The sequence below is a fragment of the Phalaenopsis equestris genome, unplaced genomic scaffold (genome assembly GCF_001263595.1).
Source record: "Phalaenopsis equestris unplaced genomic scaffold, ASM126359v1 Scaffold000114, whole genome shotgun sequence".
Lineage (NCBI taxonomy): Eukaryota > Viridiplantae > Streptophyta > Magnoliopsida > Asparagales > Orchidaceae > Phalaenopsis > Phalaenopsis equestris.
In genome coordinates, this window is record NW_018164556.1 from 124,766 (window position 1) to 148,953 (window position 24,188).

Below are 24,188 nucleotides of genomic sequence, written 5' to 3' on the forward strand. Positions count from 1 at the left end.
GAGGGGGAGGGGGGAGGGGGATACTTGATGTTATTTTCGAAACTCCTTTCTACCATACTTGATGTTATTTTCGAAACTCCTTTCTACCACATTCAATGGATGAAATTTTATTGTACAAAGTATATCTCAATATTAAACAATCCAGACATCTTAACTAGCACAATTTTGTTGCAATTATAAGATTCAATCTCACCAAAATAGTTTTTTTAAAAGAAAACTTAATTAGGACTCATCTTCACTAATTAATGCTGTCTATATCCACTTTTAAGTGCTATCAATGAAGGCAACTTCACAGAAGGAACTCGCAATAAAAATTATTGGAACAATAGCTGCGAGGAACGGTCGTTAAATATAAAAGACATGAATGATGCAGGTTAAAACAGGATGAAAGTTAGACATAACATAGTCTAAACCCTATATCTAGAATGAAAAAGTTCAATTAATAAAATCTCATCAATAATCTAATTGAAAATCCTATGAATACAATATTCAAATTCAAGCCTGCTTGAACCTGATCTAAATTTGAACTCATTCAACATCAACTTGAACACGTTCGAGTTCGGCTTGATATGTATAAGATACTCATTGAGTGAAAGAAAACTGGAAATTAATTGCAACTCAAACTTCTACAAATATGTTTATAAAGGAAAAAAAAAAAAAAAAGTTTAGTCCATCGAAAATAAGGAATACCAAACCAAACCTGCAAATCACAACAGTGCTAACATAGAAGAAAATGTTGAAACTGACCAGTAACAGATCTGTGCAGTCCAGCATGAAATTGGCCCCATGGTGTAAGGCCTCAGAAGGCATTCAACAGGATTCAGTTATTTCATCTTCCAGAATTGCCAAACTGAGTCCCATATCGAACAGCGGAACTGCCACTTGCTGCCCCGATCCATCCTCTCTGCCGTTGGTTCTGACGACCGCGTCTTTGTCCGGCTTGACCGCGGCCACGCCCCACCTGCTGCTGGGAAATAGTTCTCATCCTCTCCTCCTTCATGTCTGCAAAGAGAGCATCCAAGGTCCTTGGTTTTTGCTTGTTATTCGCAGTTTGCTTCTGCATGTGGTTTTCATGAAAAATAACATCAGAGGGGCAAACAGAACAATACAACAATAACAACAACAACAACAAAGTCTTAATCCCACTACGGGTCGCAAACACAACAATAATACAAAGAAAAATACACAAAAAGATGTTAAGGATTATGAGTTAGAACTAGACGAGCCATGAAACGCGACTATAACAAGCCACGACAGATATTTTGAAATTGAGTTTCTTGTATATCACGAAAACAAGCCTGCGCCAGTCATACAGACTACAGCTAGCTCAACTCTTCTTGCAGTAAAGAGCAAATCACTAATGTTGATGGATACTTGCTCAGTAAATCCACCAGGTTTGATGCAAAGAAACCTATGTTTTTGAGGGGAACTTACAGAATTTTCTACAAAGAATTCATTATAAGAGTTCTACCAATAAGAGCGCTTGTGAGAGATACCAATAGGGCGGCGGCACTTCAAAAAAAAAAAAAGAAGCTTAGCGAAACATAAGAAGCATCCATCAATTTGTGAATAAATCAAATGCCTGGTAAAAAACTATTAAGATAGTGATAGAAAGGCAGACCAAATTAAATAAAGATAAAAAATAAACAGACCAAAGATCACAACCATAAAACGCAAAAATTTAAGTGATTCCAAAATACTCGCCTATGTCCATAGTCCCACGGAAATCAAATATTCCACTAACCTTTAAAATATAAGTGCATCAAAAAAATTTCCATACATAAACAAAATAAAAATAAAGATATTACTTTCTACGAGTCTCTATGTCAAGGATAAAGAAAACATAGCCAACAACTATAAAGCATAGGGTATTAATATTTGTGGTGGTGCATAGGGTATCAATATTATTTCCTAGAGCAACCATAATAGCTCCTTTAATCATCTTCTAAATATTAGCAGTGAAAATGACATTACATCCTGTTGTTGCAACTTCTCCTTACACAAATCAAACATTTTAGTGCTGTCATCAATAAATTTGAAATAAAACATTGAGCCCCAAACGTCTATGTGAACCAATTTTAGCTTCTTGGTTTTAAATTTTCTTCCAATTTTTGAAATCTGCCTGTACTTTAATAAAATATAACCTTCACTGAAATTAAATTTAAAATATTTAAAATCTAAAAAATTTGCCTTGAGAATAAAGAATCTTCGAGCCCTTTTCAAACATGTAGCCGATTCATTCATGCCAAATATTAATCTATACAATCAAACATGTAGCACTCACTTTTTCAATATTTGTAATGGTACATAGGGTATCAATATAATTTTCTAGAGCACTCACAATAGCTCCTTTATTCATCTTCTAGATATAAGCACTAAAAATGAGATTACGTATTTTTTGTTACAATTTGTCATTACATAAATCAAACTTTTCCTTGAGCCAAATATGTCTGACCTTACTAAACTTCCATGTGTCTGCATTTATAATTTAGAGTATCACAAGATCAATGTCTACAATATTTATGACATCATCAGCAGCAATAAAAATTGTCATAGCTCCCTTATTGTGGTAGAAACGAGACAACTTTCCACAAATATTAGAACAGAAGTACTAGATTTCATTCCGCCAATACCAAATCAAAATAATACATTTGGAATACATAAAATATAAATCTATAATTCATGACTAGGTAACTCTCTCCCAAACCCTGACTCTAAGATTCAAGACAACACAGCATAATCCTAAACATATTAAGCCATATTTATACCCCACAATAATAACTAACAAATTATTAAATTACCATTTTGGTCTTGCGCCTAACATCAGTCTTCAAAATATTTGAGGGGCTTGGCGTTGATTCACTAGAGCATGAGGCGGACGACCATGTATGTGTCGGTCTAACATTACTCCCCTTCCAAAAAAGGCATTGTCTCAACATGTAATAGAGGAAACTGTCGTTGGATTAAGTCATAAGACTCCAACATGGTATGATAATCTGACAATCATTTGCATTTAATCAACACTTCTTTCCCACAAGTAGATTCCTAGCACACCCATTTTAACTCGAGTGGCTCCAAGTTAAGTTTCATATCCTCCATCAAAGTAGGGGAAACTTAAGAGGATGACACATCAACAATAGCACGTCTCAATTGTGCAATCGAATTGTAACCCTTCACTTACAATAGTATCTTGTAAGTCCCAAAAATCCTCTCAACTCGCTCAAGGTATTAGGTAGTAGCCAATCCAACATAACTACCACCTTCACGAGATTTGTCAACATTCTTGCAACTGATACCACATGACTAAGTACACCTTCGGTGCTATTATGTGGAACCTAAATGAGTTAATCAATTGGACACTCAAAACCCTCAATTACGCCGATCAAGCTTGACGGTGAGAGAGGGGGTTAGAAGGTGACCCACAATAAATTTCTTTTATTGTACACAATGCCTCAGCGCCCACAAGGCGACGTCGTAGCATCCAATACAAGTTCAAAAATGAAAGCACAACACTCCAGCACCTGGAGGCAACGATGCCCCAGCACAAAGACTGATAGCTCTCAATAGCACGACAATGCAACACTTTCTCGTGGCTCCCTGGCACAAGTAACAATATTTGTGTAGTTTTCTTATTTAAGATTTGATTCTATCGATCGAACGTACGTGTTGATGAAGGGATTTCAATTTCTCTTGCTTAAAGGGAGAAAGATGTGTTCTTGAGTTACAAATGTGGGGAGGCTTGATTGTGGTATAATTTATATTATTCTCCTTATTTTCTTCATCATGAATTTCTAGGCATGTGGTGTGGCTTTGTAATTTTTTTCGTGTTCTCGGATTTTTCCATATTAAATCCTAATGTTATTTGTATTTTCTGTGATTTCTTATTTTGTGTGTTTCTGTTCTAAGTTCTGTTTCGAATCTCTCGAATAGTTTTTCGCATCTCTCCCAACATTTGGTTGGTCAAACAAATACCTCTTTTTTAAGTTGGCATTGAGCTGGTGCTAGAAATGTGGACTTCCATGGAGTAGTTGTATCCTAAGATTTAGTTAAAGAAAGCCAACACAAACTTCTGGAGAAAAGGCCGAAACACCTTGTTCATTAGTGATATAAATGTTTATGTGTTTGTGAGCTCGAATGGCATAAATATAAATTCATAATGACTCTCATAAGTTCAAAATGGTGTCTTGTGCACATTTGTTAGCCACATCGGAATGAGATTGTATCTTGACTTCAAGTCAATCTTGGAGAATATTGCAACCCCAAACTCATATAGTATCGATCATCTGGATGAGAAATTTGTATTGTTTTCTTATTCACCGCCCAATAATCCACACATAAATGTCAACTCTCATCCTTCTTCATAGCAAGATTGGGATAGAGAAGAGGTTCACACAAGGTTCTGTGATCTCGACCTTCATCTGTAAGATCAACCCCTCAGTTTCATCTTTTGTCCATGGGGGTAGTGGTATGGGTGCACACTAATGAGAGAAACTCACTATCTCAGGGTTATTGTATGCCTGTGCTCCCTATAAGATGGAAATCCATTTGGCAACCAAGAAATTTTTGCAAATTGTTGGAGTTGTTGAATCGGTGTCGAAATATATGTCAATTCTATGTCATGTGTCTCTTCCAGGCTCTACAACTCGATCAATAATCCTAATCTTGTGTCCTGTATTGCCCTAACCATGATCGTGAGTTTCACCAAGAATTTGTCCAAACTACAGCAACCGTGAAACACCAGCATCTTGTCTCCCTCCTAGAACTCCATTGTAAAGAGTTTCCAATTCATCTTAATCTCCCCTAAGGACTAAAACTATTTCACATTCAATTTCACGTCAATCCTCCCTCAATTCAAAGGAAGAAAATACTCCATCACCTGAATACCTTGCAGTCTTCTCTGCTTGTCTCATCCACATCATGACTCCAAAACTTCATGTGTCAACCATCTCAAGGTCCAATTACTTCACTACTTTAGTAGGGACGAAGTTGTGGGTGGCCCCACCATCTACCAACACCAATATGTCTTGCCCTTTGCTCTGTCCCCGAAGTTTCATAGTGTGGTTTGGTGTTAGCCCCACTGTCTTAAATGAGACTTTTATCACATCCAAGTGAAAATATTCCTCCTCCACCACAACCCTCTAGTTCTTCATGCCCTGCCTCCTCATTACACATGTGAGAACCTGTGAAGTCTAATCTTGCAATAGTGTATTAGAGCAAAATTCTTGACAAATCGAAAACATAACATGTTGGCTCACTTCTTTTGAATCTCTATCTTTGTAAGATGTTTGGATGTCGCCCTCGGTCGTGATCCATTATTCTTGTCCTGTGGAGCCTCTAGAATCCCATTATTTGAATTTTGGTATCACGTGATTGTAGCAATTCAGTAGGACGCTCCATTTTTGTTGCTCCTATTTGCCCATTCAATTGCATTTTTATCTTCAACTAATTGTGGTAATTCTATAGTTTTCTACAATCCTTGTGATCTCAACATACGAAACGCTGCTCGAATTTCTTGCCTCAACTCATTCAAGAAGTTTCCTTCCAACACAACTTAATACATTCCTCTCAAATGGTTGGATAGCACCTCAAATTTCAGTCCCCGGTCGTGACCCATTATTCTCAAATGGTCGGATAGAATTTCTATCTTTGTAAGCTGCTTGGATGTCGCCCCAGGTCATGACCCGTTATTCTTGTCCTATGGAGCCTCTGGAATCCCATTATTTGAATTTTTGGTATCAAATGATTGTAGCAATTCAGTAGGGCGCTCCACTTTTGTTGCTTCTATTAGCCCATTCCATTGTATTTTTATCTTCAACCAACTGTGATAATTCTATAGTTTTCTCTAATCCTTGTGATCTCAACAGACGAAACGCTACTTGAATTTCTTGCCTCAACTCTTTCAATAAGTTTCCTTCCAACACAACTTAATGCATTCCTCTCAAATGGTCGGTCTCAAATTTCTGTCCATAATTCATGACAGACCCTTCATGGACCAATGCAAAAAACTACTTGTGTAAATCCCCTTCCCGCAAGTTTCTTAAACGCTTGAACAATCGGCCTTCGAAGTTTTCTCATGTTGTGATTAGCTAGCGTTCTCTTAGTTCATACCAGGCTAGAGCCTTTCCTTTAAACAAAACTATTGGCATCAATTTTTCTTCCTTTGTTTGTCGATTAACACCAAACTATCTCTCCATGTGAGACATCATCTCCTTCAAAGATCGGCATCTTCAAATTCCTAATACACGAGTTTCCTCCCTGTTAATCTTTAACTTCCTAATGTGTGAGTCTCCTCCCCAATTTTTTCAACAGGAATTCATTCCGCCAATGAAGCGAAGGTTGGGTTCACTTCCTCGACCCATATAGATTTCCTTTCTTCCATAAGTTTGACTCATCCCATAATTAGCTCGTCCATCCCCATAGGCTCCTGAATCATCTTTCGCTCGTCCCCATAGGCTCCTGAATCATCTTTCACTAGAAAAGTTGTCGCAACAAAAGGCATTATACAGTTGGATGCAGCTCTCTGTTGGGGTCCCACCCACTGTGGCTCCCTATTTCAGGCTGAAATCCTTTGAATTGATCTTCTTCAGCCTTGAATCGCATTTTATCTCTTTCTACTTGCTACCACTCATTCCAATCGTCTGGATGTCGTGTGATTCCTTTTAAGTGATGTTGTTCTAGTTTGCTCTTGATATTTCCGCTCGATCTCGCAGCTCCATATCCATGTAAGGCAAATGATGTTACCCTTATGTCATGTGAATCCTTCCGCTAAATGTAGCTCGTGTCTGCTCCAGTGTTGTCATTTGATCCCCTCCATGGAGAAGAAATGAGCCTCCATTCCATATCTGACTTGACTCACATCTCTCTAATCTCTTTTTTAAAGCATATCTACTTTCTCGGTCAACATTACTCCCATGACAGTTTCGATCACCAAGGTGGAACTATTGTATGCAGTGATTTTGTTGTTGGCTTCCCAACTAGCTCAAATAGTAACAGTATCATGAGTTTTGATCACGAAAGCAACACTACGATCCTGTCGTTGGCTTCACAGCTAGCTCGAATCATGAAGGCAACGCCACAATCCAAATATTGGCTCACGAAGACGACATAGCATTACGAAGTCCAAACTATCGCTAAGATGAGGAGGATGTCTTGCTCTGATACCAATTTAATAAGAATGAGCCATTTTTGCATAAATTATAGCAAAAAATATTTGATTTTAATCCTTTGGTACCAAATCAAAATTAAACTATTCCAAATACATAAAGGTTAAACCAATATCAAGAGGCAGGCAATTATCTCCCAAACCCTAACCTTAAGATTCAAAACAACAATCACATAACCAAATCCTAAGCATATTAAGCCTTGTTTATACCCCACAATAATTAACTAACAAATGACTAAATTGCCCAATCAATCTTGCGCCTAACAAAAAGCTTTAAATGATTTGGCAGGCTCGACATCGAATCATTGGAGCACAATGTGGACGGTGTTGGTCTACCATAATGTGATTAATTCTTTATAAGAAGAATAAAATGATCCACCTAAGTCAAATAGCTATAATTCAATTAGATTATTAGCCTTGAAGATGCATGTCATCTTGAATGTTTGTCATAACAACATCCAAAATTCATTCTCCCAGTTTTTGTCCTCTTTCACATTTTCTTTTGCAACACTTCACAATACAAGCATCCACCCCCAACAAATTTGAGATTTGCTTCTATTACAACATGTGTGTTGGCTTTCAATTATTGATTTGAATTTAACTAACTTGATAATTGTTTGTATTTTGAGACATGCTCCTATAATCAATATTCAAATTAGAAAAAATTTTAACTCTGGTCATCTAATATCTTAACTAAGGATGAGGCATTTGACATTCAATTCAATTTATCCTATCCATAAGAGTTGTTGACAGTTGTTGCAACACCATTACTTTGAGATGTACATGAATAAATTTCATTATTAAAGTTGATGTCCGTAAATGATCGAACTAAACTCGTTGATATGATCAACAGCAAAAGCTCCTTCAAACAACCTAATACTGAAATTTATAAAGATGTAGCTTATCAATAGCAAATAGATTTCTCGTACATATCTAATTACGCATTCATCGAGCCTGTTATGGTCCTCTCATTGAAAGGCTGAAACTAATATTCATGATCTGGGATGATAGGCGAATAACTCTTAGTGCTTGTCAATCCATCCACAGTCACCAATCTTGATTAACAGTGTAAGGTTTTGATCCCTTCAAAATTTTATGAAACTTTCTTTGATAAATAATCTTCTATTTGCATATTCCAAAGGACAAAATCTTAGCCATCAAATTTGTTGAAATAGGCATTTTCGTTCTCCAAGCTCAAACCCGAAATCTTTTAGACCATAGTTTTGATAAGTCATTAAGATAATGATAGAACCGCTAACAAAATTTGTTGAAGATGAACCATAAACACACCAAGAGCACAATCAAAAGAAGCAAGTTTACAAGATTTGGTGATATTAACATAAGCCCATGAAACCATTAAGCTTTTAAAAATTATATCAAAGAACTTTTTTTTATACAGACAAAAATAAGAATAGAGATATTCACTTCTTAATGATAGAGGAATGCATCCACTTATTATACACCGACACTCCTAGTAATTAAAGTAGGACGCCGAACAAGCACATCCTAATATCTTAAAAATATATATATATTTTTTTTTTAGTTTATATAATAATATTAATTATATATTTTTAACATTTACAATCCCAATTTTGTCTTTGGATAATATTCTTTCCATATTCCTACAATACATATAACAAACCGACTTTATCTAATATTAAAATAATCATTTGCCAAATGTTTAAGATGTAATTTAGTATAATGCCCATTTCACTCTTCCACCCATATTCATACTGCATGGTTGCCTTAATAAAATGGGCTTTTAAATTTTATAATTAATATTACATTTACTAATTATTTTTAATAATCTCTCGATTTTGAATCCGTGTTCCACGTGGTTTTAGCATTTTAGGATACACATCTTAATATCTTGAATAAAAAATTTATGAAAAAATAATTTACAGATTATAGTATATTTATTCTCCCAGTCTTGACTAAGAATCCCAAATCAATTTTTAAAATATAAAAGTTATAATGTTGTATCCATCACATGTTTGTATCATGTATTCTCAATAGTAATCATGTCATGTATATGTATCGTGTCATGTTTTGTGTCCCTATGTTCGAGTCTAAGCATCATAGGTAGCCAATTGCCTTGGAAACAAGGATTGAAGGTAGAGATGAAGTTATTGCTCGTGCAATTATCATCTTTTATTCTCGATTGCAAAAACTCCTCCATCTGTTCTCTCCTCTGTTGCAAAAGTTTCTTACTTGTGCAGTAATTTCAAAAATTAATCCAAGACGCTAACTTGACCCAAATTCTACCCGACAAATCCAGGCTTCCGTAGACATATGTGGCTGAAAACTTGAAACCCTCTTCCCACCCTCCCTTCTTCATATTTGTTTCGTTTTTTGGGATCTAACACATCATAGTACCCATGAAGTAGATAATTAGCTTAAATTCATTAAGTAGGTGATGATGGGTACCATAATGTAAATATGAGATAAAAGCTGATATGTAATGAATTTTATAGGAGTTGAGTAGAGAGTTGTAGTTAACCCTAAAATCTTCTCCATCTTTTCTCTTTATCATTTGCAAGATCTTATCCGCTGAAGACATTTCCCAATCTACATATCTAAAAGGTATCCCAAAGTCATTTGGTTACATGAAGTTAGAAAACAACACTTTCAAAATCAGTGAATTTTGCTAGATTCTATCACTTAGTAAGATGTATTTAGAACAAAACATTGATTTTAAACTCCACAAACACTTCGAACTAGGCAGAACTATTTTATTTTCACACAAGATAAGTGCAACCTAATCATCATTATTAAAGCACGTTTTCTACCAAAAAGGAACTACATGAGGCCCGAGTAGAGAAGTTAAAAGAATAAATAGATGCCACAACCCAGACATGTGAAGACACTTCCCAATCTACATATCTAAAAGGTGTCCCAAAATGAGTGCAACCTAAATTATCATTATTAAAGCATGCCACAAAATCTTATCCGCTGAAGCCACTTCCCAATCTACATAGCTAAAAGGTATCCCAGAGTCATTTGGTTACATAAAGTTAACATCATTTTCAAAATCAGTGAATTTTGCTAGATTCTATCACTTTAGTAAGATTTAATTAGAACAAAATATTGCTTTTGAACTCCAAAAACACTTCAAACTAATAAGAATGATTTTATTTTCACACAAAATGAGTGCAACAAAAATTGTCATTATTAAAGCACGTTTTCTACCCAAAAGGAACTAAATGAGAAGTAAAAGGCAAAAGAATAAATAGATGCCACAACCCAGATATGTCAAACAGGAGGTCTTCCTCACCTTTCCAGCAAAATTGCCATCACCAGCATTTCTTCGAATTGGAATAGCTGCAACCCTGCATAACACAACTAGTCATTTCCATAGAAATAAAGTTTACCAGGCCAGACTTCCATAACTAATTGAGAATGCGCTCCAACAATCAGGTACAACAAGTAAAGCCAGTCAGAAGTTCAGAAAACTTACCACCTTCACTGGAAAAAGTAAAAATTTATTAATATAATATATAAAATTATTAGCTGCTAGACCATTGTGCTCTATGTGCCGGATTGAAAAGGAAATCAATGGATAGTGTGGGGTGCCCCTATAGGATCCCAATAGAAGAGGCTAAAAACACCAGCAATAAAATCTGCTCCTTCAGGAACCAACATTCCTTGATAATTTGTTGTTTCACAATAAATTGGAAGAATATTAAATAGGAATGCCACACAAAGAAAACCACCCTGACATCCCTTGAATGCTTTGCAACTCCCATGTGCCTTCAAAGTTACATAATTCTATAACGGCCATCGCTTCAAACCAAGAGCATGTGAACAAATTTGAATTCTCGAGATTATTAGCAACGCAAATGGTCAGTAAAATTCACCCGTTTTTTGGCGTTGGCTTAGCACGGAACTTTTCTTTCAAACAAAACCTTCTCTCAAAGGATTAGAAATCAAAAGAGCAACACAAAATCATTCAGAGTGCTGCAATTCCCTAGCTGTTTTGATGGATGCAACTGCAAGTTGGGAAGATCTAGAATACAGTACAAGGTGTTCTAGATCCAACTGAGCATGCTCAAATACAATTTAAAGTAAAATCCAACTTGTCCACACGCAACCAAACTTATCATGAGTGGATTTAAGGTCTCTTATCCTAAAGGGAAACAGTAGCAAATAACTCAATTTCATGAGTTAATACCATTGCTTAATCAAAGGGTATGAATTAATAATGCAGACTTAATGACAAGCAAGAATATGTAGTCCTCTTGAGAAGCTTCAAAAGTAAATGACTATGCTAGAGTTCCATAAGTACTGGACCAAAACTAAATGCCCTCAACCATGCACAGTATGTGCTCTACAGCTAAGCTAAAAGACCATCATGTGTTTCAGGCATGCCATAAATACGGGTGCTCTTTTCTTGCAGATCACATATGCATCCCTCAAGATTCTGACAAATATAGTAGGCAGACATGTAGACTTGTATAAGATCCTTCACTGAAGCCAAAACCCCAGAAAACATACAATATGGAAAGAATCAGCAAACATCTGGCAAAATTCTAGAAAACCCGGCCAGAAGAAACTAAAGTAGAAATATCAAAAATATAAAACCTGCTCTCTGAAAAATGTAAGATAAACCACGAAAATAAAGTATTTGTGTATAAGAGCAAAAAGTTCCTTCCAGACTTGAAAACGGTAAACCCGTCCAGAAACTTTTCAAATCAGAAGCATCAAACTTAGGCTCAAAATCTGTCTCTTCGAGTGGGTAGCATTAAAGTTCAATTTTTCATCCATCTTCTTCATTTGAATACAAGAATTTATACTGTAGGTCTTGTAGGTATGATACTTGAGACTATGAATGTATGGTATGTATTCACAAAACAACAGATCAACTCAGTTTTGAACATCAACACCTTAAATTAATCCAACATAATGCATGATGGATAGTTCCGCCTCAAATGCCAATACTGATATCAATGAAGAACATGCAAACACAAAAGAATCGAATAACTGGAATTCTCAGCCAAGTAAGCAGTCGAATGTCTCACACATGACCACTGAATACATATTTCAAATGGATGTAGCTTCAAGTATTCCATTATTTGTATAAATAACCATGAATTACCTGCAGAAAATAATATATATTGATATATCTAAGAGTAACGAATAGAAAAAAAAGAAACAATTGTTGAAGAATAAGTATGGAACAAGTAAAACCTTTGCTTGCTTGGATTGACTGCCCTATTGCGAATAGGCACAACAGCAGCCCTTCTTGCCACCTCTGTGGTCAATGGGAATTGATTCCCTTTAAAGTTTGTTCGTCTCTGAGCAAGCACACCCTGGCATACAAAAAATGAGCCAATAACATGATAAGGTATATCCTGGAGAGGGAACAGACAAGTAGACATTCAATAATGAAAAATATTAATTCATGCCTGCCTAATGGCTGATCTTGTATTCATAAACCTCTGGACTTTGGCATTACGTTGAGCAACACGGTCATTCAAAAACCCCTGATTTTTATTCTTTAAGCAGGAAGAAATGAATAAGATTAATAGAATTTTTCCACAAAATCTGCTGAATAAACATCAAAGGTGGGAGCAAAAACAATGAATAAAGGATAACTTACCGAAGTCCTAGAAGCCTGTTTGCCTTTAAAAGGAGCTTTCTTGGACATTTTAATAATATCGTCTGGGTTCAAAAATAAATAAATAATAAATAAATAAAACAAGTTATAGACACATAGATTTGGTTCATAACAACAAAGTGCTAAATTAAGCAATGAGAAACATACCTAACGTCATGTCCATTTTTTTCTCGGTTAAAGCAATTGCCTCCGTAGATAGTTTATTAGCAGCCATCTACAAAATATTAATTACAAAATAACTATTACAGGATAACGATGATATGAAATATCACAGGAATTCATGACTAGCATAACGCACAAAACATGGATCGCTATCTATCCTCAATCTTAAAGTCCCGCAATCTTAAAAAGTAGAATTGCATGCAAACATAAAAAGTTTAGGGCCCAACAAACATACCCAATGTAAAGTTCAGCCGAACAAAGAAAACTGATTCTAACTTAATAGCTTAATAGACCACATCGAAACAAATTGTAATTCAATCAGAAATGATGAATTTAAAAAATTTAGCTCGACAAGCAATTACATCATTTTAAATATAGATATATATTTTGTTGCCTTCGGTAACAATAGCATACCATTATGCCGCATCTAATAGAAATATAACTTGACATATTTTTATAAATTAAATCAACACAGAATAGTTTCTTAAAATATATTAGGCGTCAATTCATGACATTGTATGATAAACTTCAAGCTACTGATAATGTGTGATGATATATACCCAAATAGATTATTCTAAAACATTTTCCTCCTGCATAATTATCCTAGCAATAAATAAGCAAAGTACATGCCTTTTAATTCATATATTTTACAATATTTAATAATAACAAAGGATTACAAAAAGGCATAATTATAATTTGTTATGCTGCACAACGAGATGTGATTCTATCATTTATGTAGCATCAAAGAAAAATTCTCACATAATTCATTCACAATAACGAGCACAAAGGGTTGTCAAATGTCACATTTTAGCAAGATCCCCAAAACCTTTATAAAAAAGTAAAAGGTATTCCATGACATGCATGAATATATTGACGTGGGGGCGTCTCCTACGCTGATGACGGACGACATTAGAGTCACGTCTCGCGACCCTAGATGACGTGGGAAGTCGCGTGCAACTTGGACTGGCTCAAGTGTTGAGGGCGGTCCAATCCTTCATGTTCGTGGATTTGTTGCCTAATAGGAGTGGGGTTCACTTCTTAGGGTCTGTTTGGCGCAGTTGTAGCTTATTAAATAATCTGCTGATAAGCTACGTGCGATGAGTATTACAAATTTTTATTCTTTTTGAAAAATTCAAACCGCAGCCAGAAAGCTGTCACAGCACCTAGATAGGTGTGGTGTGAAAACACTTTTTTCAGCATTTTGAAAACGCATAAGCTGCCAAAACGCAGTTTACCCAAACAAACCATGTGCATTTTCGAAACGCCGCCACACCAAATTAGTTGCGCCAAATGGGCCCTTATTTACCCTAGCATTATATATGTTGTTCTCATCATATTTTAGGCCAGTTTTTGTGTGTTTTCTAGCACGACAGTTGTCAGTGTCTCCTCTTCCCTAGGATTCCAGATAGTGTTTTGGTTGTATCTTGATCTCCATATGGTTATTATCTTCCCTCCCCTTCCGCATCCTCCCCTCATCTCTCCAGGTCGCCCTCCACTGTTGCAGCCGCCCGTGATTGTTTTTCTACAATTTTCCCACTATTTCAACTGCCATCTTCGTGACCTGTGTTGTTCAATCCTCCAACTTCGCTGTCGTTGTTGTTCCAGCCCTCCACTTTCATTGTCGATGATGTTCCAACCCTCCAGCTTCGGTGCCACTGTTGTTCTAGCCCTCCATCGTGTCGTCGTTGTTCCAACCCCCCATACTTGTTGTCATTGCCGTCTGAGCCTTCCATGCCTGCTACCGCCATCCCGCACAAAGAGGATTGCTGTCCTTACATGTCCCAGCATTCCAAAATGTCCCTACGACTATCTGTTGTTGTTACCCTGCTGTCCCAGCCATTCCTATATGTTGCCACCTCTCCCAGCTGCCCCAAAGCGCCTGACACCTCCACTCCAATCACCTGCAGACCCTTCCAACCCAACTAACCAACCACCAGCACCCTAGGATCCACCACTAGTTGAGTGTGTTGTCGCTAGTTACAATTTCAGATTTCAGTGTCGTTGATTGCAATTTTCCTATTGGATAATAATATTTGCATTTCCCGTTGTTATTGGTTGACTCCGGTATCATATATGCAGAGCTAATTCTTCCTGTTCAGGATAATTACATGCTTATGGAGTTGAAAACCAACATCTAAAGAAAACTTGATAAATGAAAATGATCTGGATATTTATAGCAACTTTTGATTTCAAATAATTCAAAATCTTTAGAAACTTGATATAAATCGCTTTCCGATGATAATCACCCGTTCAAATTACCATAAAACAAGAAAGAATATGGGAACAATGAATATATTAATTAAGTAAGATATAAATCACTTGAGAATTACTAATGATAATTACCAGTTCAAATTACCATAAAACAAGCAAGAATAAGGGAACAATGACTATATTCATCAAGTATAATACTTTAAATAACATGAACAATTAGAGAACAATTCCAACAGACAAAACTATTATGTTTTTGGATGCGATAAGAAAGTAAACAACACTATTAAATGTAACTCAAAGTACATTTAACAAATTTGAATCCACCTAGCATATCTTCAAACTGATGTTCCTTTAAAGGCCAAAACCATAAAATAGCACAAACATGTTAGTATGTAAAATATGTAGATCTCTATAATAAAACTCCAGTTGGAGGAATGGCCTCCAACATAGCAGGATATTTCATAATGCTGTCAAACCATTAAAAAGAGTAAGAAAAGACTTACTTTATATTTCGATGGAAAGTGGGATAAACATGAAGTATATATCAAAAACACCAAAAGGATTTCAATAACACAAATTTAGCTCGCTTTTTTTTTTCCTTTTTTTTTCTTTTTTTGAGAAGAAAATCTACACACAAGTATTCCAAGAAAGACGCTGGAGCATCTAAATAAACTGCAGTGCATCAAACAGAGCATTTCTCTGTTATTTAACATTCAATACGTTTCCACCTCTACCAACTACTACACAATCAAAAAAAAATTCTACAATTTGTTCATATGACCAAGCACAAAAAAAATATATATTTATTGATATCATCCAATAGAGTGATACACATCTTTGCATTACTTAAGGGAGGTATGAAAATCTTGGATAATATATTACGAATGGCACGTTCAAACACTTTCAAAGTTCTCCTGCCTAATTTTAAAGAATAAATATTCCGTATATGTCATGCATAACAGGTTTTTTGTGTACAACAGTAAAGAGGGAGATAATGATAGAAGTGTGTACAATAATAGCATGCTCAAACCCTACTTATATCAAACACCCAATTTTTTTTTCCCGATTCAATTCTCTTGAAAACAGCTAATCTAGATTCTTCGTATATAGAATCATTAATCAGCTCAGTTCAACAAAAAAGGGTTCTTCATAAAATCTCCGCCTACCAGAAATTCTTTCGCAAACCAGATGCTACGAATCATTTAAACGAACCGTACCAACATCCAAATTACGATCACCGAAATATGATGAATCTCGCTATCTAGAAGAAGCCATCGTAGCGAAAGAAACTAAGAAACTCAACGGAGATTCCTAGAGTTCCACGGCACCATGATGGTCATTTCATGAATCATATGAACAACTAAACAGGCCAACCCAAAAAATAAAAAAAATTAAAAAAACTTTCAATTATCTAGCGTAAAGCCATAAGAAAAATCAAACGACAAACCTTATCAGCAGTCTCAGGAAACACCCTCCTACCCAAACAGATGAAAGGGTTTCCGAGAAGGAACTCCGATTACACGATTCTTGCGCGCCGGTACTACTTGTAAAACTAGGGATTTGAAAAAACGCACGAAGGAGATAGACAGCAACCCCAGAAATCAAACCGCGCAGCTGTGTAGGCACTACGCAAAGCAGGCTGCAACCTCACGCCGCCCTCTTGAAAGCCCTAACGATTGGATCTGCTCTATATTTTAGGCGCTTTATCACCTATTTATAGGTGGAGCTAGGGGCGTAAACGATCATATATTTATATATATTTAAATATTTAACTTTTTTTTTGAATGTTTTATTGTTCTAATTTGATATAATTTATTTTTTTTTAATTTAATAAATCAAACATAATGACTACATTATAAATTTAATTTTTATTTTAAAAGATTTGAAACTATTTTTCTGCAGATTGCTATGCATTATTTATAGAGCATAAGTCAAAGTTTTTTTTCTCAAATTCACGGTGTGCAATTAAATGAGGGAGAGGAAGAGTGGGAGCAGTACGACCACAGGGTCATTAAGGAAGAGCAACTATTACCACGGGTTGCTAAGTATAGAGCAAATATTAAGTGTTGTAGACCACATGTCCAGACGATTGTCTAAATGGGCCGTCATGCGATATATGGGGAGTGTGGGACCACCTAGCAAAATTATTTTTGAGCAAACTCTTAAAGAAGCAAGTGTTTGTTCACATTTAAATACATATCACCTAATTTTTATGTGTTTACATATCTAACAAATAAAAAATATTTTCCTTTTGTAATACTCGCAAAAATTATTTAAATTAATAAAATTTAATACTTTTTAAAATACAATATAACATTTTAATATATTAATATTATATTAATATTTTTTATTTATTTTTAATAAATTCGAGTCAAATCAAGTCGAACATGAACAAACAAGCATTTGTTCACATCTCGTTTAAAATTAAATCTCAAAAAAATTATTCATTTTTAGCTCATTTGCTTGATGAGCAAATCAGATATGAGCTACGTAACGAGTCGAACACAAGCTCTTCTTGAACGACGAGCATTTTTTTTACAACCCTAATAGGAGGAGCAAATCACTTTATATTGTGAGACGTGGTTGTTGAATCGATTTTATAATACAATTTTACATAAAGAACAACGTGAAATATTTAAAAAAATAATTATTTGTTAATATTATTTACTTTTACTAATGGTTAATTTTTTAATTATATAAAGATGTCAAAATAAATTTATTTTTTTTTCAATAATGAGCTTGAGGTTAATAAATATGTTTTTATAAGAGATATACAAATAATTACAATTTTTATATTATAAATGTAAGATGAATGACTTTTTAAAGCACCAAATATCGAAATTTGTAATAATTAATTTAAAATATTTAATATTTTATTATAAATGCTTTATTTTACTCATTACATAATTCATATTAAAAATTTTTTGCCAATTGTGAATTACACAAAGGAGATTTATGTTCCAACTTCTTATTTATTTCATGTAAACATTTTTTTAAGGTATTTTAACAGTTCAAATAATTAATTAGATAACAATGATTGTATCGGAACAAAAGGTGGTGGAGGTGAATATGGCAATCATACAATGTTGGCTCGAGTAATGTTGATAGTCAGATGACGATGATTAAATAATGACAATCTATGAATGATAGTTAGTTAAAATTTATAAAACAATGATGACGAGATATTGGGGATTGAACAACAATTGTTACGGGATATTAGTTGAACGATGGAGATCGAATACTAGTTATCAAAAATGATGGTGTTTGGTGCCAAACTACCCTTCGACAATCATGGATATGAAGCAGCATAGCTAATATCATTTGCAAACAACATGTCATGTGAAGTGATTATGATAATCTTAGCAATAACATATGCTCACAACAAAATTGTGTTGCAAGCATAGAATCATCTCGCACTTGACCTTAAGTTGATTAAGATAAATAAAGCTAGTATTTTTCATTATTGAATAGTTTATTCGTATTAAATATTATATCAATATAAGACAAAAAAAATTACACGCTAGTTGTACCACACTACTATAAACACATCAAAACTATAACAAATTATTTTTAATCAAGCTTAATATTTAAACATTTACGAGACATCAACAATTACATTACAAACCATTGCAATAAAAAAAAACAAATTTAGCATGATTAAAATTGTATTTATATTGTAAATTTAATTCAATATAGCATGTTTAGTTATTTTTACTTATATTATTTCTAATACTTAGAACCTCCATGCAAGGTAAGATGCATTGGCCTCATGCTTGGCCATGACTAATTTATTAAAAGCATAACATACAACTCTTTCCATCTATCTTAATGTAATATCATTATTGACATTATTGTATGGCAAATATCATTTTAGTTTGAAGCTAAACAAATCAATAAATTACAATATAAATAAACATTATTATTATGAGTAAGCTCACTTTATAAATGATGTGACGTCAACAAATTCATATCATCGTGCATGAATCTCGAAGCATTTTGAGCAAGAAAAATTCTAAATTAAAATTCAAGAGTATCTGAACCCCAATTTCAATAAGCTTGTAGTCAAACTGAGTGTCTCTACAAAATGAACCCAATAACACTTAAACTAATTCAATTCAAGAACTTAAATCAAATATTTAAAGTGTATCCTAAGGTTTCAGTGCATCAATGGAAAGGCTATACGATCTTAAAATTTGGCATACTTATAGTAAAATCGAGCGGCTTGATGAGAACAATCCAACCAATTTAATACATTCACTTAAGTCATTAAGACAAATAAATGTTAAAAACAACATGTGATGAAGAGATTAAATGTGAACTGTTGAGAAGGTGGAGTCTGGTCCACCTCCTGCATTAGCAATTTCATGCATCTTATGGAAGGTATTTAAAAGCACTTAATTTCCTGATGTCTTTCCATCTAGTTTCTCCTGCTCTCCCGTCATGTTTTGTGCGCGAAATAAGGCAAGAAACCGAAATTCTTTAGCCTGATTTTCCCACTCTCCCGCTTCACTAATATCGCAAATTATGGCGCTTCCTTATTGGGCCGAACAGAGAGAGTTATATATATGGATGCAGGAAGAGATCGCAAGGCAGGTCTCTACTCCTGTTTTTTTCTCCTCGGTTGGCTCACTCGAAGGAAGGAACAATCGCAATGCTGCAACTCCCTTTTGTTTTCTTCTACGTGGTAGAGAGAGATAGAGAGGAAGAGATAGAGAGGGAAGGTGAAGAGAGAAAGAGGAAGATAAAGAGTGTTTTCTTGTAATCGTCAAGGTGATCGACGGATGTAATTCCTCAAAGCTAATAAAATCCTCTGTAATTCGGTGGAAGTCCACAAATTATCGAACTACGTAAATTTGTGTGTTTCGTTGTGTTCTTTTCTGTTTTGTGAATTTTTCGTTCCAAATTTCGTTTTATTGTCATCGTTTTTCACGACAAGAACTGCCTAATAAAGCGTTTTGGGAGATGATCAAATTTACTAAAATGCCCCTATAAAAAATTAGAAATAGACCCTCATTCTCAAGTTGTATGAGAGAGGGAGGGGGAGGAGACAGTGAGCTGGCTACTAACTTAACTCTTTAAGTCTTGGGGTTATCACACCAAAGTTTGTCGCCGACCACCAATGTTTGTCATCGGCCACCAAAGGTCATCATCATCATCATCCATGGCTAGTAAATTACTAATGCTTGACATAACCATTCTAACAACAAAGTTCGGCTTTTATAAACAACTACTGTTATTGCAATCACCAACATTATCTTGTAGTCTCATCTTACCTAATATGAGAGAAAAATGAACCCCCTATACATTCAAAATTTAAGTTGAGTATTTTGATTGAATTAGGCCTCGTGATTCTTTTCTTTTTTTAGGAGTTGTTTCACACATAAAATATGGTTCTCTCTTATATATGTGTTTGTGTGTGTGTGTGTGTTGAAAAATTATATTGAGCTGAGATATGAGATTTATCTGTCTTTGAGAATTTTCTAACACGTGATAGTTTGGTATAATTTGTGGGAAATAAAATCTCACTTTTTTATGAATGTGAACACACTTTCAATGGCTAAGAAGTGTAATTCACATAACAATGGAGCCTACACCCTAATAGCAAACTTTATAGGATACAATCTCTATATCAAAGACGAAAAACCTCTACATCTTCTTCCCCAAAGGGGCACCACCTTGCTAGTGAAGATATCTCCTCTTTGCTCCTAGAATATCACATATGAATAATGGAGGAATATCAAAATCAGGTTATTTAGAATTTATGTAAAGCTCAGCAACTACGTTAGCACAAATGAGAGAGGTTCATCTACCCCAAGATCAACCACTAATCAGAAATACTAATATAAAGAATGCTCCTCTTGCAACTTATCCTCATGCTAGAGTTATTCCCTAATCGGGTTAACAAGGCGACATACTGAATAATGTTAGTTTCACACATCCATCTCAAGCAGTCAAACCAAATTACAGACCTCAAACATTTTTGGAGAATTTGCTTAACCTATCATGTAATTTATGATGAGCAATAACTTATAGTACAAGAAGAATTCTTTTTAAGGGACAACAATAATTTCTTTGCTTGATGTAGTTCTCATGACTCTTCACCTTTGGATAAGATGGTCCTCCAACACCCCATTCTACCAACATTTAAGCTCATAAATATTAATTCATATGACAACATATCAAACCCGAATGAATACATTGATCACTATAGAATTATCATGCACATGCAATGAGACTTTCATGTGCTCCTCTGTCAAGTTTTTCTACCAGCCTCAAAATTCAAGTACTTACTTGATTTTATTCTCTCTCGCTAGGGATTATTCATAATTTTGAGGAACTTGCTAGGTTTTTTTAACAGTTTATAACAAATTAGAGGATTGTCATAGACTCTTCTCAATTTTATAGAATTCGTCTAAATAAGGAAGATTCACTTAAAGAATATTTTTAAAGATTGACTATTAAGATTGATCAAATTTCAAGAGTAGATATAGAGTTATTAAGAGTCATCTTTTTGGGAGAGTTACATCATGGGTCCTTCTACTCATTATTAATATGAGAGAATGTTCGCTCATATGCTAACCTCATCCATCATATTATGGCTCAAATCACCGTCGATAAAAATATTGGTGCACATCGAAGATAATTCGAATCATTTTTTTACAAACACAAACACACTTTTAGATAACTTCAACAAACATCCCAAGGAATGAAGCAAGTCAATAAATGAAAAAAAATTATTTTCATAAGAATCAATATGAGACGTATAGTCATACTTTACTGAACACATCCATAAGTAGTATTTTGGATACTATAAAAGTCTGAACTGCTAAAAAATTTAAATTGCGATGAACACTCTCAATATTGTCATTTTCCACTATTGAGAAGGACAATCAATAAAATGACGCAGTCGCTTAAAAGGAATAAATTAAAGATTTGATGCCAATGTCACTTGGGTCAATCTTTACAAGAACAATACAGAGAAAATTAAAAGAGTTATGGCAATAAAATTATTGAAATTATTGAAAGAGAAACACAACTACTCATTTAATCTATATAAGAGATTATTTGATGTCGTGTGTTGATTATTACTCAAACAACTTATGGAAGTTTTCCATATTGTTTTCTAAGATTTTTTTTAGAGTCAACAATATATCATCTAAGTAAATTTCTTACTATCAATAAACTTTTCTATAAATAATATTATTTATTATAAGACCACTTGAGGGCAAATGACAAATACATTTCCCACTTATATCTCTATAAGACGCAACCACGAGGTTGTCTCGATGGAAAGCTACCAGTAGACACAATTCTCACTAAAAATATATCTTTAGGGCAAGTGAAAACATAGTCTCCATTTATATCATTGGAAGGAATTCCCATAAGATACTCTTGATGTGAAATTAGGTGCAGACAATCTTCACTTATATTCTTTGAAGATACACCGGAGAGAAAGTCTTGATGGGAAGCTAGCAGTCTACACAATACTCACAAAAAAAATCCTCAAGGGCAAATAACATACATAATAGCCAATTATAATCCTAATAGACATGCACATGAGATAGTTTCGATAAAAAGTTAGTAGTGGGCACAATCCTTACAAGAAAGATCTATTAAGAACAAGTGAGAGATACAATTTCACTTAAATCATACCACTGAAAGATCCGTCCATAAGATAATCTCAATAGGAAGTTAATTATGGACACAATCCTTATTAGAAAAATCTCATCGAGGGCAGGAGACAAACACCGTCTCCATTTATACCACTAGAAGACGCGCTTATGAAGTAAGCTCGATGGGAAGCTAATAGTGAACATATTCCTCACTAAGAATGTCCATTAAGGGTAAGCGACGGATAAACACAATCTCCACTTAATCCCTTGAAAGACACGCCCATGAGGTAGTCTCAATGAGAAGCTACTGGTGAACATAATCCTCACTAAAAAAATTATTGTGAGCAAGATTAACTGAAAACCCTTGAAATGCACACCATTAAAGCAGTCTCAATAGCAATGAACTCAATTCTCACTTTAAAATTTTATTGAGGGTAAGTGTCAAGCATAATCTATAAACAGAAAAGCCTTTCTTGCCAAAATGTAAGCAAACTGCATTTTATGATTGTGTCAATGAATGTCAACCAAAGCTCGCCTGTGTATGTGGATTGTTTGCTCGCATACAACCCTATCACCACATTTTTTGGATTATTAAGAGTAACTTTTGATATTTTGAATTCAATGCTAGTGTTTTTGGAGCTCAACTAAGTATATATAATCAAATAAAAGTAAGTTTAAGAAAACAGGAGCAAAAGTCTTAATAAAATTCATTTTTGTTGACATTTCAACTTCAATGAAGGGTAGGTCAACTTATAATTGAAGCCAACTTATTTTACTTATGTGCTCAACGGAAGGTTTGTGCTAGAGTTGTTTTGAAGCCTAAAATTTTTAAAATCATAATTTTGCATCATCAATTTAAAGACTCAAATTATTGTCTCATGAAATTGATTCAAACATTCAAGAAGAGGAAGACAAGCCATACATTATCTAATATTTAATTTTATACAATAAAAATTACAATTTTGTGTCATGAATTTTAATACTCAATTTAAATTTGCATGACATATACTTAAATATTAAAAAGAGAGATGCATATCTTGATGCAATGCTTGAAATAAAAAGCTCCAAAGTTATACCTAGGGTCATTTAAATTTAAGTTTCTAGTACTTTTTATAATTGAAATGACTGTTTCCATGAGGTGAGCCCAATGCTACTTAAAAGTATTCTAATCCAAATACAAAATACATGTTATCAAGTATTCGAAGCACGATTGAAAAGTTTGTAACATTATTTAAAGGACAAAATGATCTCCAAAGTTGATGTTTTACATCTAAATCAAATTATTGACTTTAAGAGTTCAATGAGGGTAAAATCACTCAATTTAAATGTCAGTAAAGTATTTAAAGGGCTACAAAATTTTACGATTTATACTATTAATACGTGCTATTAGATTGAGTCTTTGAAGATTATATATATATATATA

General features: G+C 34.4%; 1 protein-coding gene across 1 annotated transcript; it reads right to left on the minus strand.

The window, feature by feature from the left end:
* Positions 1-585: 585 nt before the first annotated feature.
* Positions 586-16,849, minus strand: LOC110020957. Its single transcript, XM_020719264.1, has 7 exons — positions 16,600-16,849; positions 12,927-12,993; positions 12,762-12,823; positions 12,568-12,657; positions 12,350-12,471; positions 10,437-10,491; positions 586-1,057 (listed from the first exon to the last, which is right to left on the minus strand). The coding sequence occupies exons 2-7, from the start codon at positions 12,991-12,993 to the stop codon at positions 830-832; spliced, it is 624 nt and encodes a 207-aa protein (XP_020574923.1). The 5' UTR covers positions 16,600-16,849; the 3' UTR covers positions 586-829.
* Positions 16,850-24,188: the final 7,339 nt, after the last annotated feature.

What these genes read in the sequence shown, in the direction of transcription:
- LOC110020957 (XM_020719264.1), bottom strand. Translation starts at nt 12,993, where the DNA reads ATGGCTGCTAATAAACTATCTACGGAGGCAATTGCTTTAACCGAGAAA. An exon ending in AAAAATGGACATGACGTTAG is followed by an intron (nt 12,824 to 12,926) that starts GTATGTTTCTCA and finishes TTTTGAACCCAG; the next exon opens with ACGATATTATTAAAATGTCC. An exon ending in GTCAATCCAAGCAAGCAAAG is followed by an intron (nt 10,492 to 12,349) that starts GTTTTACTTGTT and finishes TGTGTTATGCAG; the next exon opens with GGTTGCAGCTATTCCAATTC.